A 17,255-nucleotide genomic window follows, 5' to 3' on the forward strand; every position below is an offset into this window, starting at 1 on the left:
ACATAAATGGATGGAAATGCCTTTAATCCGTTCTAGCCTTTGTGCTCCTTCTGGTGCGCGCACCTTGGCCATCAGGGGGCAGTATAATAAAAATAGAGCTACAGGAAGACGTTTCACAACTGAATCAGTAAGCTGCAATCATAGTATCAGTGTTTTTTCAGGGAAGATAAGGAATGTGAGTATTGTTATATTGTCTGTCTACATGTGTTGCTACTGATTGTGTTCAAATGTCATTTGCTTGAAGGGTTGCTATGCTATTCGTAATTTGTAATTCTTTTTGTTTGATGTTGAGTTTGATGTTTAGTTTTTAATAAACGTTTGGGAACTGCGGACACTAATTGTAGGTGGAATTCTTTCCCATTCTTGCTTGATGAACAGCTTCAGCTGTACAACAGTCCGGGTCTCCGTTGTCGTATTTTACGCTTCATAATGGGAGACAGGTCTGGACTCCAGGCAGGCCAGTCTTTTACTACGAAGCCACGCTGTTGTAAAACGTGCAGAATGTGGTTTGGCATTGTCTTGCTGAAATAAGCAGGGGCGTCCATGAAAAAGACGTTGCTTGGATGGCAGCATATGTTTCTCCAAAACCTGTATGTACCATTAATAGTGCCGTCACAGATGTGTAAGTTACCCATGCCATTGGCACTAACACAGCCCCATACCATCACATATGTTGGCTTTTGAACTTTGCGTCCATAACAGTCCGGATGGTTCTTTTCCTCTTTAGCCCGGAGGACACGACGTCCACAATTTCCAAAAACAATTTGAAATGTGGACTTTTCCACTTTGCATCAGTCCATTTTAGATGAGCTCGGGCCCAGAGAAGCCGGCGGCGTTTCTGGGAGTTGTTGATAAATGGCTTTTGCTTTGCATAGTAGAGTTTGAAGTTGCACTTATGGATGTAGCGCCGAATTGTATTTACTGACATTGGTTTTCTGAAGTTTTCCTAAGCCCATGTGCTGATATCCTTTACACATTGATGTCGGTTTTTGATGCAGTGCCGTCCGAGGGATCGAAGGTCACGGGCATTCAATGTTGGTTTTCGGCCTTGCCGCTTACATGCAGTGGTTTCTCCAGATTCTCTGAACCTTTTGATGACATTATGGACCGTAGATGATGAAATCCCTCAATTCCTTGCAATTGTACGTTGAGGAACATTGTCCTTAAACTGTTCGACTATATTGTCACGCACTTGTTCACAAAGAAGTGAACCTCGCCCCATCTTGTGAATGTGCTTGTGAATGACTGAGCAATTCAGGGAAGCTCCTTTTCTACCCAATCATGGCACCCACTTGTTCCCAATGAGCCCGTTCACCTGTGGGATGTTCCAAACAGCTGTTTGATGAGCATTCCTCAACTTTCTCAGTCTTTTTTTCCCACCTGTCCCAGCTTGTTTGGAACGTGTTGCAGCCATAAAATTCCAAGTCAATGATTATTTGCTAAAAACAATAACGTTTATCAGTTTGAACATTCAATATTTTGTCTTTGTAGTGTATTCAATGAAATATAGGTTGAACATGATTTGCAAATCATTGTATTCTCTTTTGATTTATGTTTAACACAACGTCCCAACTTCATTGGAATTGGAGTTGTAGTTATCGTGTCCACCTGTTCTCGTCAACTCTACCTCGCGCACCAATCAGCTCGCTCCAGTCCAGTTGTTCCTCGTTGTCTCATCCATTTGTTTGTATTTAGTTCCCTGCTTTAGTTCAGTCTGGGTAGCTGCATTGTCGTTTGTCGAATGCTGTTGGTTGGCTCATTGTCTGTCTATTCTCTTGTCAAGTCTTGTTTTCTGGAGTTTTGAATTTAGAAAGTGTTTCTTTGTTACTTTGATGATTGATTTTGTGGGACTTTGTGAAGTTAGTATTTAGATTTTTCCATGTGCCTTGTTTTCCTTCTTTGTTTTTGAAATGACCATAGTTTTTTTGTAATCGCTGCACTCCCGCCTGGCCTCTCTGCTTCTCTGCACTTGGGTCCTCCACCAAGCAAATCGTAGACACAGTGGAACCTCAATTTAACTGACCCCCAATTTTACAGATTTCAGATTTAATTAGTGTCCAGCTGGAACTCAAAAGGAGCCCACTCATGCACCAGTGAGTTCAGTTTGGATAAACTTGAAAACTTTTTTCCAAACATTTTAAACCTTTTTTTATATATTTATTCACCATAACTTTGTACCGTAATGGTGTTTTGAGGCCACGGAAAAAAGTGCTTCAATTTAACAATCATATTTAACCGATGAACCCTCCCCTCCTGTTAGTCCATTAAATCGAGTTTCCACTGTAATTCATCAAAAAAGAAGTTTCCAGCTCTTTGCGTCTCCCAGTTCAAGTTTTTTTTGTTAAACTAAACATAAAACAAAGAGAATGACATGCTTTAAAAACAACCACATAGTCTCCGCTGCAGCTAACAAGTCTGTTAGCTTAATGGTAACAAACAATGCAAAACACCATAGATGGTATTTGAACACAAACTGTGGAACAACACATGTAGACAGATAATATGTTTGTAACAATACTCACGCGCGTATAGGTCTATTTCTATCCTTTGCGAAGACCGACTAATATTACGGCAGATTACTGAGGAGTGACCGTCTCTGTATATATGTATGTTTGTATTATACAGGGGCGGCACGGTAGCTGGCATCGGCGCACACCCGCAAGCCGGTACAGAAAATGGATGGATGTATTATGCAACCCCCAGGTGGTGAAGGGTATAGGAGAAAATGAAAAAGTTGTACACTTTCATTCTCGTATGCCACCTAGAGGTTACGAAAAAGGTGCAGACTACACGTTCGTTCCAATATGACAGGGGTACATATGACTGCATATATGTAGAATTGTGCTCACAAGTTTCCATACCGAGGCAGAATTTGTGAAATATTGTTTTTGTTTTTTGAAATATGACTGATGACTGAACAACAACAACCATCATTAATTTCTTCATGGTTATGTTTTGTTTAATGATAATGCTTTTCTGAAATGCTTGACAGTTTAATTTGAAACCCATTAAAATAAAATGAAATGTGTTTCGCCTGGTCTTTCATGTTTTCTTATAAGAATTGTACACATCTTGCAAATACTGCCTGGGTAATCAAACATATGAGCACAACTATGTGTTTTCTCATTTATGAAATAAAAGTAGGGCTGTGAATTTCAAAATAAGACCAAGTAAATAAAAAGTATTATGTGTTCAAATAAAGTGCTTAACTTCAGAATAATTATTTGAAAAAACTAACAAAATACAGACCATACTCGATCATGTTTTGATCAAATGGGTAGAAGGAAAATCATGCATTGTAAAAAATGCATTATACATAGGTAGAAGGGTTTTCCCGAATCTTGAGGTCAACTTTGGGGGTGCGCATTATACATGCATGCGCATTATACATGGCAATTCTTTACATAATTACATCATTACTGTATGTTTTTATAAAGTACAATATCAGAGTGTTATTTCTCTTTATTAAAAACACTTAACATTTTTTGTCATTTTTTGGGGGGAGGCCGGAACAGTTTAATGGCATTTCCATTCATTTTAAGTGGGAACGATTATTTGAGAATAGGGTGTTTTCAGGCAACACTGTACATGTATAACTGATCAGACAAGGAATTTGTCTGCGGTAGTTGGAGCCACTCTAGTACGACAACAAACAGCCACTGTGATGAAATATACATTTAGGACATCAAAAAACACGAGTGTGGAGAGTCATTGAGTAGTGAAAGTGTACCACGAGTGTGGCGATACTGACATATTGGCAATTGTGCAAATAAATTGCGCATATGGCTCTAGATTAGAAGCGGAGACATGTCCGATGTCGTTCCCTTGTGAGAAGGGCCACTTAACATATTTACCAGACCTCCTCTCTTGTTCCCATGAAAAACTAAACTGCGAAAGATTTTTCTCTTTGAATTTGTAAACGACACGCAGGTTTCCCGACACACCTTCTTTGAATTTGCCACACTAAAAAAGTGCAGCAAGTGAAACTCACCAATGGACTCACATTTATGACAAAGAAAAAAACGAATTATGTCGCAAGTTATTTAGCCTTCTTTAATGCTTGCACATTCTGTGTAGGGCAAACAGAGTTTGGAAAAGAAGCTGGCTAATTAATTAAGCTGTGGGCAAGTGAAATTCATTTTTGCAAGAAAAGCGTTAGCCCCTACACATTGGCTGAAAAACTTCAATTAAACATGCTCTTTCAACAAATCCAGGAGCACTCTTATGAATTATTCATAAACCGAACGACAAAACAAATGGCAAACACTGAAATATGCAGAAGCTATTTGTAACTAATAATTAGGACACTGATAGTCCTTAGATTCATTTACTTTTAGAAGAAAACATTTTTCTTTGGGGGTTAAGCAAAGGAAATCTGTGTGAAATGATCTAATAACTCGAAAAGTAGCCTACCGTCTAGAATACAACGCATGCGGAAGCAGCCTTGCCTCTCCTCAAAGCGGTTCAGAAAAGCCATTTTGAAAAAGCAATAATACAACTTTCTTGTGCGCTACATAAGGGTCAGTGGTCTTGAGTCACGTGCGCAACTACGGCGAAACCAAGCGGAATCCGTGCGGCGCTGCAGATGTGACGAGGCCTCTGGCTGAGGAGTCACGCCGCTTCCCATCGGCATTGACAAAAGAGAAAGTACGGATGAGAGGAGGTCTGGGGGGGTGATGCGTGTCAAACTAATGTGCCTCCAGGATGCATTATATAAGGCTATTAAATTGTCAGTGTCTAAAACGGCGCGGGGAGGATATAACCTTTGTTTGTGACAGCCCAATATCCATTTTTCATGTCACTGTGAGCAGCCAGCAGCTTGTTTTCTTGGAGCGCACAAAACAAACGGAACAAAATCAAATCAAATCACCATTAAACATCACGAAAAGATGAGAATGAGGTATTTGAATGACATTTCCAATCTAGAAGTGGTGAAAACTTGTCGCTTTTGAGGAATTGGAGTCGTTTTTGGTTTTGGAAGTTGAACCAACGGCACTGGTTGTGTTGTGGCTCGCTCGTTCAGTTCCCACCCAGTGGATGCGAGTGTGAAAGCTCTCTCTGTTTTTCCGTTATTGACGGTAAACAAGTCAAGGAGGAAGTCACCATTTCACATGCAGTCAGCAGGGTTGACTCCAGCTCTCTGAAACCTTGAACAGCATAAGCACTAGACTCGAAAATGGATGGGTGCAGGGAAACTAAACCAAAAACAAACCAAAATCCCCCTGAACCCCTTTAAAATAACACACGTACACTTTGTTTAACCACACGGCGGTACCTTGAGATACAAGTTGAATTTGTTCCGTCACCGCGGTCGTAACTCCAGACACTCGTATTTCAAATGACCTTTCCCAATCCAAATGAATGGACGGGCCATTCATTTGTTCCAGCCACCCCAAAAAACAAAAAACTAAATTGAAATATTTTTAATAGGAGAAATGGCACCCTATAATATTATTAATATACATATGCCTGTGAGTATTGTTATATCGCCTGTCTTTAGTGTTAAAATGCTGAACATTTTCACTTAGATGCTATTCATTAGCACGTCTATGGCGTTTTGCATTGTCGGTTAGCATTAAGCTAAACCGATTGATCCCAATCAAACCTATGTGGTTGTTTTAAATACACATGTAATTCTGTTTAGTTTGACAGGAAACTTCGACCGGGAGTGGCATTAAACAGCTTGAAGCCTCTTTTTTTTCCCGAAGAGCTGTTCACGGTCGGTCTGGCAAACTGCTGCTGCTGCTGCGAAGTGAGTTTCGTTGAGTTCACTGCCACCATACAGCGCTCATATCTCAAGCCGGAACAAACAAACAAACAGCCCAATGACAGGTCGTATCTGGAAAAACTCGGGCGACTCGTATGTCAAGGCACCACTGGATTTACCTTGAAAAATATGTCAAAAAGCATCAAATGTTTTATTGACTCTGTAATGAGCCGTTGTTGGCTAGTCTTCTTTTCGGGAGTGGGGCTTAGCGAAAAGTCCATTGTATTAACGGACTCGCAGTTCTCCACCTCGTGTGTAAGTTGCTTCATTCCAGTTTTATTAACCAAAGATGTGGACTATAATTCATTACTCTACAGAGATTACATACACTAAAGTTGGAGTCAAACCAAAATTGCCGCGAGCTATGACGTGACGCCAGACCAAAGTAACGAGAACAAATTTGGTTTCTCTTTCCACTGAGAGCCTTACTTAAATGATTACCGATAGAGTTCCTGAAGGAACATGATGGCGACAGAAGGAACGCAGTAGATGAATTGGATTTCCACGATTCCCTGTGGTCACTGACTCAGAGAAAGGTGATAAAGGCTTCTTTAACAATATCACGCCCCAAAGCAATGTGGACAGAGGGCAATGTACTGCAGTGTAAGAAGGTATCACACTGAGTAAAAGATTTATCACTTTCATCTGAATAAATGATATACGTACTTACAAGTGAGTTATTTCTGCTTGTAGTCACCCGTGTTTTTTTGCTCTGCATATCTTAACTCGGTTTACGCTCACGGTAAGAGAGTGATGACAATAGACGACCTTTCAGGGGCGCGGGGCGTGATGCGGCAAAGCTGACATATAGCGGGAGGGTGTTCAGCACGCTGCAAAGCCACCTCGGGCAACTCCGGTTACTCTTTGTCCCTCCGACATAACATAACGCACAAGACGCTCACGCTGAGCGTCTTGTGCGAGTCACTTCTGTTCAATTTTAGACAAGCGTATTACAGTTGTTGTTTAGTAATACAACTGGGAAAGACTCCATCCAGGCTTATCACGTTGTTCCTCACAAATTTGACATTATCCATCATTTTCATAAAAAAGGCTTTTATTATGCAAGACTTGCAGCCAGTATTATAAAGACCATTGCATTGATGGCACACCAAATTACTAGACCAGTGGGTCTTAACCATGTTGGAGTGGACTGAACCCCGCAAGTTTTATACGCGCATTCACCGAACCCTTCATCATTTGTTTGGAGATTATCTTTTCAGATTTATATATTATATTTATTGTAATATTCAAAACAGAGGTATCTATTTTAGTAGCGCACAAAATGTGTTCGAAGAACTAAATCAACAAAACAAGAATTTGACACACGCAAAAAAAAAAAACTCAATGTGAATGTCCAATTTACCGCAAATCAGTGTGAAAAATGGGATGCCAGTAAAGCATTGCAATCTGACCGCGAGTCATCTGGCCTGTTACTACAGTACTTCGAAACTGATAATCAGGTTCAAATGACTTATCGTAGACAGACCCACTGTGTGTTACAATTGTGGCGTTGTCTGAGAAAACGTTAGTTTGCTGAAGTAGAATGCCTCAATGAGCAATCAGCAGAAAGGGTGGACGCACAACAAACTCAGTCGGTACGCCATTTAATGACAGAAGGAAAAGGACTCAGAGGGCACTCCACCAAACACGCCCCATAGTCAGAGTTAAACAAAAATAAACGAAACAAGCAACACAAATATAACCCGAAGAGCAGCGGTATTAATTACACACACAGTAGAATGTGTGTGTAATTGTATATTTAATACGAAGGGACAACACAAAGACCAACGATTAACGTCCTTTACTGTGTACAAAAGATCTCGCTTGTGTTGCGGATGCTATTTTCGTGGCTCGAATGCTAGAGTGAATTGGAGACTGAACCATTCTTATATTAAGAGTGACGCAATTATTTCACCAATTTTCTTTTGGTTACATTTTTTTTCACCCGCCGCTACAGGAGGAGATGACCCGATGCTAATGAAGCCTATCAGCTCCTCTAACCGGCACGGTGTCCGACTGGTTTGAGCGTCTGCCACACAGTTCTGAGGAACGGGGTTCAATCCCCGGCCCCGCCTGTGTGGAGTTTGCATGTTCTCCCCGTGCCTGCGTGGGTCTTCCTCCCACATCCCAAAAAACATACATGGTAGGTTCATTGAAGACTCTAAATTGCCCGTAGGTGTGAATGTGTTTTTAGATTATGTGCCCTGCGATTGGCTGGCAACCGGTTCAGGGTGTACCCCGCCTCCCGCCCGATGATAGCTGGGATAGGCTCCGGCACTCCCGCGACCCTTGTTAGGATAAGTGGCTCAGAAAAAGCTCCTGTAACATTTTCTGTATTTTGTATATTTTATTGATTTATTCCGGCTAATTATTTCCCGTCGACCAGTGGTATTCCCGTCCTCTGCGCTTCTTGGCAGTAAATGATGCATTTTATAGCAATGGGTGGTGCGCGCCCTCTCATCGCTTGTATGTAAAAAGCTAACTAAACATTATTTTGTGCTTCTGTAGCAGGGAAATATTTTCCCACACGTTGTAACAAACAGTATGAGCATCTCCAGAGCTTTCCGAGCAATAAGAAGGTAGGCTACGATTTGGTGACATGATCAGCCGCAGCCAATGACGATCCAAGAGGAGCGTGACGTCCCGAATCATGAGAGTGGGATGAACAAAACGGACACACACACACACACACACACACACACACATTTGATTTAACCCAGGTTAAGAACCATTGAAGTTGACCGTCCATAACAGTTGCTTTTTTGTTAATATAGTATAAGAAAGTACATTATGTGCATTTTTAGTCACCAGATTGTTGATTGAGACCAACCATTCAGCCAGTTTGTATTTGACTAGCTGCTTTTGAAGGAAACAGTCTGATGAGCTTTTTTCGTTGAATCTGTTCTTTTAAGTCACCTCAAGCAGAAAGTTATTTTTGCTTGGACGAGTCAATGATTTCAATATGAAAATTCTTCCTCTGGACACCATTGTGGGTTTAAGAATACATGACACATCCATCCAGACTGCTTTACAGATGCACAACAAACACAATATGTTCTCTTTTGCGCACCATTCATGCTTTTTGCATAAAACAATGCACAACTTATGAATTGTAGGGTTGAGTGCAGCACCGCCTGAGATTGTGAGGCAGCGAAAGTAGAGATGCAGGGCACAGGAAACAGGTCAACTTGTTGTAATCGCTGACCATATACCGTATATATTTTCACAGTATAAGCACACATTGTAGGATCACTGACTTGATAGATTGATTGACGCAGTCATAAGACACACACGGCGCGAGTTGTATGCCCACATACTGCATTAGGCCACAGCTGTCACCAATGAACACAGAAGCACTTCGAGCGTGTTGACAGATGATGACTTACTGTACTTCTGGGGTGCCCACGCCCCTGTCACAGTATAATACGCAGCACCTTACAATTATATGGAAGTGCATTAGGGCAATACTGAAATGGAAAATAAATAAATATAGTACGCAAATGAAGTCAGAATCTAATAATTAAGTTGTCGTATTTTGTCAAGCCAAAAGTGGAATCTCGGAAGACTCAAGAGAGTTCCACTCAAGTCGAAATGTATGAGCAAAAACATTTCCAAATCCCGCCCACAATACATACAGTACAAGCATACAATACCAATTACATCAGGTCATGTCATTTCGAGTCCCTGTAAAGTGAACAATGTCTTCTAAATTTGACACAACACCGCAAAAGTGTGGTTTAACAACCCTGATACATTTGAAATTGTGATGCATATAAAATGATCAGTGGCATGCTAAGCTCTCTGCTGCTGCCCGGGGTATACAGGAGAAGTGTATGCCTCCATTTTGGCGAGGGGGGCGAGGGGGGCAAGGTTATTATAGTAAGCCAAAACTAACAAACTAACTCAAACTAAAATTGAAAAAAACATTTGAGTTCACAAAATACAATCAAAATGAAAATGTTTTTTCAAAAACTGATAGTGAGGTGGATTTTTTCGCCTGTGGTTCCGAGTTGGAGGTCACCCGGGAGAACTCCGAGGTCCGTCGGGCATGGGATGAATGAAGACTTCGAGACACTTGGCAATTTTAAATATATCTATTTTGGTATGACCATATGGAACAAGGACGGTGGAACGGTCGTGTGGGTATCGTAGTTCTTTTACTGTGCTGTGTGTCTCCTCGAAATGGCATCATCGGGCAGCAGCCAATAAAAAGGCGCATTTAGCTCAGATTTGATATTGCTCCCCTTCGAGTGTCACTCAACTCAGCCCAAAACACGACGCAAGGCAATAAACAAGTGCTCTCCTTTTTGGTTCTTGTATGAACAAAGAGTACATAGTACAACCAGGCTTAAGTTTCAGCTAAATAGACCGCGAGCATTTTTTCATCTGTCTGTCTGTCTGTCTGATCTTGACACAAATGTGAAAGGCCAGTTCAAAAGTTTGCAAATTAGCAGCAAGGGAAGGAAAACATGCAAGTAGAGAACTTCAATTCGAGGCACATTCTAGCTCCACCTCTAAAACGTATCTTTCCGAGATGCCGCAATTTTCAGAACAGCTGGTTATTGTTACTTACACTCCCAAACGAGGAGGTGAAACCGGGAAACGAACCCACCGCCAAGAGGAGCCCCGGAAGCTGGTTAGCTTGCGAGCTAGCTGGTGGCTAGCACTGCTCATTGTGATTCAGTGGGATATACTGTAGCCCAGCTACCGGAGGCCTTAAGTGGGTATATTTTCACAGTTCAAGCATGTAGGGGAGTGGAGGAAGAAGGAAGTTGTGCAATTTCTGCGCATTTAGCAGACATGCCCACAGCGTTTGAGAGCAGAGACAATTGATTGATTTTTTTCACGATTTGGGCAATGCATCTAAACTAATCAGGAGAAGCTTCATCAAGCAACAAGACAATGACCCAAAACAAAGGACCTCATCAGGGGGGAAAAATGGAAGGTCTTAGACTGGCCAAGTCACTCACCGGACCTTAACCCTATAGAGCTTGCATTTGACCTCCTGAAGAGGAGACTGAAGGGAGAAACCCCCAGAAACAAAGGAGAACTGAAAGAGGCTGCACTAAAGGCCTGGAAAAGCATTTCAAATGAAGAGTGCCACCGTCCGATCAAGTCAATGCGTCGCAGGCTTATTCCAAGTATGCGGTTATGCCACTAAATAAACATCACTTGAAGTTCATTTAATAATGTCTGTTCCAATTCTTTTGCTCACTTGAAAAGTGGGCGGCTTCAAACAAAAGGTTCACCACATCGAGATGTTAATACCAGGAAATGAAAGCTGGAATTCTGAACTTCTGTCTCATATTCATCTTTTGATCTGAAACCCAAATGTCTTCGACGTACAACAAAAACAAAGAAATGGACCTTGCCGATCCAATACTTTTGGGGGGTGTTTTGGCAAATCTTTTTCTGACAGAATAAGTAACGAAGCAATCTTGTCTCGTGGGTTTTGATTATAAAAAAGAAAGAAAGGTCTTTGCAAAGAGAGGAAAAGGTACAAGGCAAAAAAATACCTTCATTATATCGAAGTGAGAGAGTCGGAGAAGAAAAGGAAAGGAAGCAATTCTCTTTGTCCTGCCTGCCGCGCTCAACTTATCGAAAAACAGCTAATAGTCACAACATGGCCAAAACAATGGAACAATAAAACGTGAAGGTTGTATAAACCGAAGTAGTATTTGCGAGATATGAAACATACATTTTCCAACTCAGGGGACTGTAGGATTGGATTCTTCTAAGGTATTTTTTGGGTCGCTAAGATGCTCAAGAACGCAAGCAAAGGGTCTAAATACGGCCATGTCACAGTATATCCTCAAAGCGATTGACTCCATTTTTTTTAAACATCTCACGGAGCTCAATTTCGATTGGAGTAGACACAAGTGGTCCCTCGTCCTGTGTAATCTCGATTTCCTCCAGTAATACCAGCCGTGTTGAACTTATGGCATTTGGCCGGCTTTAATGATTGGCTCAGTGGTCTCCATCCACTGGCCTCCTCGCCACCAATTCGTGACCCGTCAACCCCAATCCTCCCGCCAATCCAACACAGACCGCAGAACAAATGTCTCCGTGTCAGGCTCCATCTGAACGGGCGGCCTATCCTGTGCTCATAAAACCGGCATCTCATTTATCCAAGAGTGAGGACTGGCCACTCCATGCTAAATGGAATGACAGCATATTTCGACATTTAGTGGCAGAGGGCCCTAATGAATCGAAATTGTTCTTCTGACGCAATGGAACCCCCCCCCCCCCGCCCACAATGTTTTTTTTTCTCCATGAAATGTGAGCGATGGAAGACACACGCTCCCTTTGAAGTGGTGACGCCTTCCTCTCTGTCAAATCCGGAGGTGGTAAATTTATTTCCACACCTCCACGTCTGCCGAAAACAAAAGTTCAACGACAGTGGTTCGGTCATGTTCTATTCAATTTAATTTCACAACGTGTGCTGTCGCTATTGCCGAGCAAATTGAGCGGAGGCAATGTAGCATGAATATCAGCTGCAGACTCAAGGAGGAAATTGCAAAATGTGCGGAATATTTGAAGGATTCTCACAAAGCAACATTTGAAAGAACCTCCTCCAACTGCCTAGTCGGAAAGCATCTCCAGACATGAGATGCGACCCTTCCGCTGTCCTCGGCAAGTGCGGTTTCGTGCTGCGATAGATACATTGAAACATATTAGAAGACCTACTTTGATTTGTTGCGAGGTGAAAAAAAATGTGATTTCCATTCGAGACAGCGAAACGAACTTGGAGGCAATCGAAGTCACTCCCTGCGAGCTCGTGACAATCGAATTCAACGCGGGGAGCCAAAGCGGTTACAAAGGCCGCAACTCTTGCTCAATATTTTGTTGCTGCTTTGGAGCCTTCGCGGAAGTGGGAATGAAAAGGGCTCACCGATCATGTGGACGGTGGTGCGCCCGGGCCTCGTCCCGCGGTGCTGCTGGACGGTGTCGTAGAAAGTGGCCTGACACAGCTGAATGGCCGTCACGCTGACCCAGAGGCACAGGAAGAGCAGCCAGGACATGACAGGACACATCTGCTGAGGATCACGTTCGCAAGCTGTGACGTCAGCGAACGTACATACGCACACTCCCATGTGAACAAAAATGGATTGAAAATCTCTTCTCAAAGCAGCAGGAGGGCATACTGACAATGGTCTCTGTTCTTTTCGCTTGGGAAGTGTCATTTACGTAAGCCAGAGCGCTCAATGTACTCTAATAGGGAAGCTGAGTGGTGTAAGGTTAGGTAGAATTACACTTACTCTCCAATCTTGAAGCCAAATAAAGGCTCAGTATTATATTTAAAAAAAAATCATAAAAAATGCTTTTGGGTAGGCAGTTGGTGGCACTGGCCCGGCATGCAAAAAGCTAACGGTAACCCTGTCAGTTGTTCGTGCAGCTCCGTGCAAGCAAACAGTAAACCTTTGGACAAAGTTCTTGTCTGATTGTGAAGTGTTTAAAACAGGCAAAAAGGGACAAAAAGGACATCCTTTGAATGTGCTCTCTGCCCTCCTGCTGTGAAGAATTGTTCATTCCTTGAAACGTTGTGCCTTACTAAAGCACGAAATGACGTTTGGGGTTTTTGTTCTGAATGCGGGAACTAAACCCAAATGGTACTCACAGATCTGGAAGAACACATGCAAATCCTGACAATTTTAAAATCACGGCTATAAGCTTTTGTTGAAAAGTAGACAGGATGTCTGGGGAAAAAGCTTTTTTTTAATTTTTATTTATAAAGATGTAATCCCCATATCCAATGACAGGCTAACTTCAGGCAGAAGAATGTACAATCGAGAGAAACATTGTCTGCAAAGTTCGGACGAGCCAACTCGGAACCTTGGCGCCAATGCCAGTAATAACTTGAGGTGTTCACCAATATTAGATCACCAAAGTCCAGGGTAGCCATAGCAATAGCAAAGACACTTGTTTTCCTAACAGCTGCATTTCCACATTCTGTTGCTTTAATCACCGTGAGGAGCATGAAACTGCCGTGTCTTCCACGTTTGTTCTTCCAGAGCAAATGTGAAGCGATCCCCGGGGATTTGTCTTTTTTGGGTTTGTTTTTTCTTCCCCCTCCCCGTGCAGCAGAGATTTCCCCTGACAGACTGATTCCCATCTCCTCCTGAGCGCTGTCCCCTGCCTCCAAACCCAACTCCAACTTAAAGAAAGACACGATTTAACTCGCAGACAGCTGCTGATTCTTTTGCGTGTCTGTCAGAACAATGTGACAGTGACACAGCAGAAATAGGAATCAAAAAGCTGTCGCACTGCATTGTTTAGAGAAGAGGAGAAAGGAGAAATAAGAGAATATAACAACGGCAGCAGGTTTTCTTTTTTGGACTTCATTCGAGTGACGTTCGAGCTCTTCCATTTTTATCCTCTCTAACAACCAATTCAATTCATCTGCGCGTTCAAAGTCGGGTCCACAACCTGCTCGTTCTATTCAAAATACCCAAATAGGATTGAGTTGAACTTTTTGCTCATTTTCAACTTTTATCATGAAAGGAAATGTTAATAGTGACTCTATTTGAGGCATGTGTTCGTGGCTAGAAGAAGCAGCTGATGCCACAATGTTTTCTGTATCTCGAGACATCTGACTGTTTGAATAAGCATTACGAAATACAGTTTGCATCAAAAGTGACATTTTCCTACAACAAATGAAGACTTGACAGTGAGGAGTAAAGGAGCATCTGACCTGAGCAACTCGTCCACGATGATAGAAAGAATGTTCAAGAAAATGCCATAAATCCATCCGTGATGCCGCTCATGCTGATCCCATCAGGAGGAGAAAACTCCGCTCACTCTTCCTTTCCGCTGCTCCGCTCGTTAACCGCGACAGTCCGGCGACTCGGAGAGAAGCAGAGGGCAAAGAGACGTCCAGGTCTTTCAAGTCCACCTCACAAATACCACCGCTGCCCCTTCAGGAGTGGCTCCCGCTGAATCTGTCTGTCCATTTGCATGTGTCGGCACGTGCGGCGGGCTCCTTGTTCGAGTGTGGTGGAATCTCTCCTCTTCTCACCGGTCTGCATCCTTCCGGTAAGAGTGAGCGGCTCTAACTGACTCCGAGTCCCCCCTCCCCCTCCCCCCTCCCTCCCTCCCCCTACCACCCCCACCACCAGCGCCTCAGCCAGCACCAAGACACCAAAAGAAAATTCTCGTGCAGCCGGGCTGACTCTGAAGGCACTTACGCACGCCTTAAAAGACTTCAAGACTGCCTCTGGATTAGATACCGTGGCGTGGGACCGCAGCACCTGATCAGATGCAAATGAGGGAAACTGGCAGCACGCACCGACATGATTAACAACCATTTACATACTGCGGGAATCACCTGGGGCGGCATTTGTTTCTCCTCGCGCATGCAGCTGCCCCACATAATTACAACGCATCCCTGTGGACAGTGGATCCCCCTTAAGGAAAATGTAAATGAAATATGGAAATATTAGAAAAGTACGTGTCTTTAGGAGAAACTCATTCATAGAAGAAACATTGGTAGTGTCGTGGTTCACATAGAGTTCTGTCATGTGTCTCTTTTTGCACTTTGTGAACTCAGGGACATGTGACATGACCAGGAAAAACAAAGCAGAGGTATCCCGTTGAGGTCATTTTTGGAGTGACATTTTTTTGAATGGTGCCTTTCTGGTCTGCACATGCACACGCCTGTTCAAATGCCAGGTTTGTGTGATAAAACAATGAATGAGCTGCAGCTGTTTAATGCTCTTTTGGGGGAAGTCCAGTCAGAAGACCATTACAACAGTCAAGTCCACTTGAGATAAAAGCATGGATGAGCTTCTCCTGGTCTGCTTGGCACATGCAAGCCTTCACTCTGGATATGTTCTTCAGATGGTAGAAGGCAATTTTAGTCATTGATTTGATATGACTGTTGAAAGTCAGGTCTAAAGCTATTAGTACACCAAAGTTTCAGACTTGGTCTTTGTTTTTTTAAAGAGAGTGACTCCAGGTATTTACTAACAGCAAATCCTCTTTTCTTTATTTCCAAAAAGAATTATCTCAGTTTTGTTGTGATTTAATTTACATTTTTTTTTGGCTCATCCAGTTATTTATCTTTTTTAAACAGTGACACAACACCTCAATTGAACTGTAGTCATATGGAGACGCTGCTAAATATAACTATGTGTCATCTGCATAGCTATGACAGTCAACATTAAAGTTCTGAAGAATTTGACCCAAGGGTAGCATATACAGGCTGAACAGGAAGGGTGCAAGAACTGACCCTTGAGGGACCCCATAGGTCACAGGTGTCAAACTCAAGGGCTGTAGGCCAAATCCGGCCCGCCACATCCTCCCATGATTCAATATTTCAAGCACTTTGTGCTTACCAAACCCCTCTTTACAGTAACTTGAACAATAGCTGAACAAACTATTATCCTCTAATTTGGATTTCCAAACTAGTTATCCATCAATTTTTTGTGTCTATGTAATAATATGATGAAACATTTATATGGTTTAATGCCCCCCCTGAGAGAAACCGTAACTACAATGTGGCCCGTGATAAAAATTGTGCAAATACATGATAAACAGGAGGGAAATGTTAGATAAATTGTAGAAGTTATCATTTATTTGCTTAGCTTGCATTAGTATAATGGACAATTTTAGATGTCTCGCCTTCAAAAAGAAGACTCAGCATCATCCGATGGAAGGGTGCCTGGACCAAGGACGTGATCGGATGTGGTCGGGTCGTGACAGGTGTTGGTTCAATATTATGTGTTGTGTCTTATTGTTTAGAATACTATGTCTGGGAAAAACCCTCTTATTATCAAATATTTTGTGTTGTGTCTTATTGCTTAGAACATTATGATTTGTAAATCCCTCCTATTTCAAATAAAAGCAGGAGCGAGGGGGGGGGATTGTTTAGAGCGTGTTGAGAGGCTGTGATCTGAACAATCTCCCATACGCCCTCCTCATGAGAAAAAGAAACCAGCGTCTTCATTCCTTTTGTGTCTATTTTTTATAATGTTGGGTAAGATAAATCCAACAGTTTGACACCCCACCCATAGGTCATTGCCATTCCATGAGATTGAACATTATTATTAGACACATTATTATTATTATTATTATTATTATTATTATTATTATTATTGTTATTATTTTGCTTTCTAGCAGTTTTGTGCTGACACTGACTGCTTTTGTAAACTGTTCATAATTCCCTCCACCTTGTCTAAGGCTTTATTTCCCATTGAAGAAAAACAGCTCCAAACATGATGCTGCCACCAGGCTTCAGGTAGATATGGCGTTCTTTTGGTGATGAGCGTTGTCGTGTTTGCGCCAAACATACAATTTGGAATTATGGCCCCAAAAATCAAATCAAATCAAATCAAATCAAATCAAAAATTGCCTTTGTTGACAATGGATCATAAAATTTCATTTCCCCGTGTATTTAGGAGATTATGGTCCAATGAAACGAAGGTCAAACTATAGCAGGCAGTGTTACCACAAAGGCTTCAGGCAAGAATGAAAAAGAAAGAAAGAAAGA

The 17,255-nt window shown here is 42.2% G+C and overlaps 1 protein-coding gene across 2 annotated transcripts in view; it reads right to left on the reverse strand.

Moving 5' to 3' along the window:
- Positions 1-14,825, reverse strand: part of LOC133477889 (chemokine-like protein TAFA-1) — a 28,898-nt gene extending 14,073 nt beyond the window's left edge. The window contains exons 1-2 of one of the 2 annotated variants that reach the window (XM_061773231.1): positions 14,460-14,825; positions 12,660-12,801 (exon numbers count right to left, since the gene is read on the reverse strand). In XM_061773231.1, coding sequence (XP_061629215.1) covers positions 12,660-12,801; positions 14,460-14,516 — 199 coding nt within the window. In that variant the 5' untranslated portion in view covers positions 14,517-14,825. Of the gene's footprint in view, positions 1-12,659; positions 12,805-14,459 lie in introns of both variants that reach the window. The other variant, XM_061773221.1, reaches the window with a different exon arrangement.
- Positions 14,826-17,255: the final 2,430 nt, after the last annotated feature.

Source organism: Phyllopteryx taeniolatus, chromosome 1, assembly GCF_024500385.1.
Source record: "Phyllopteryx taeniolatus isolate TA_2022b chromosome 1, UOR_Ptae_1.2, whole genome shotgun sequence".
Taxonomy (NCBI): Eukaryota; Metazoa; Chordata; class Actinopteri; order Syngnathiformes; family Syngnathidae; genus Phyllopteryx; species Phyllopteryx taeniolatus.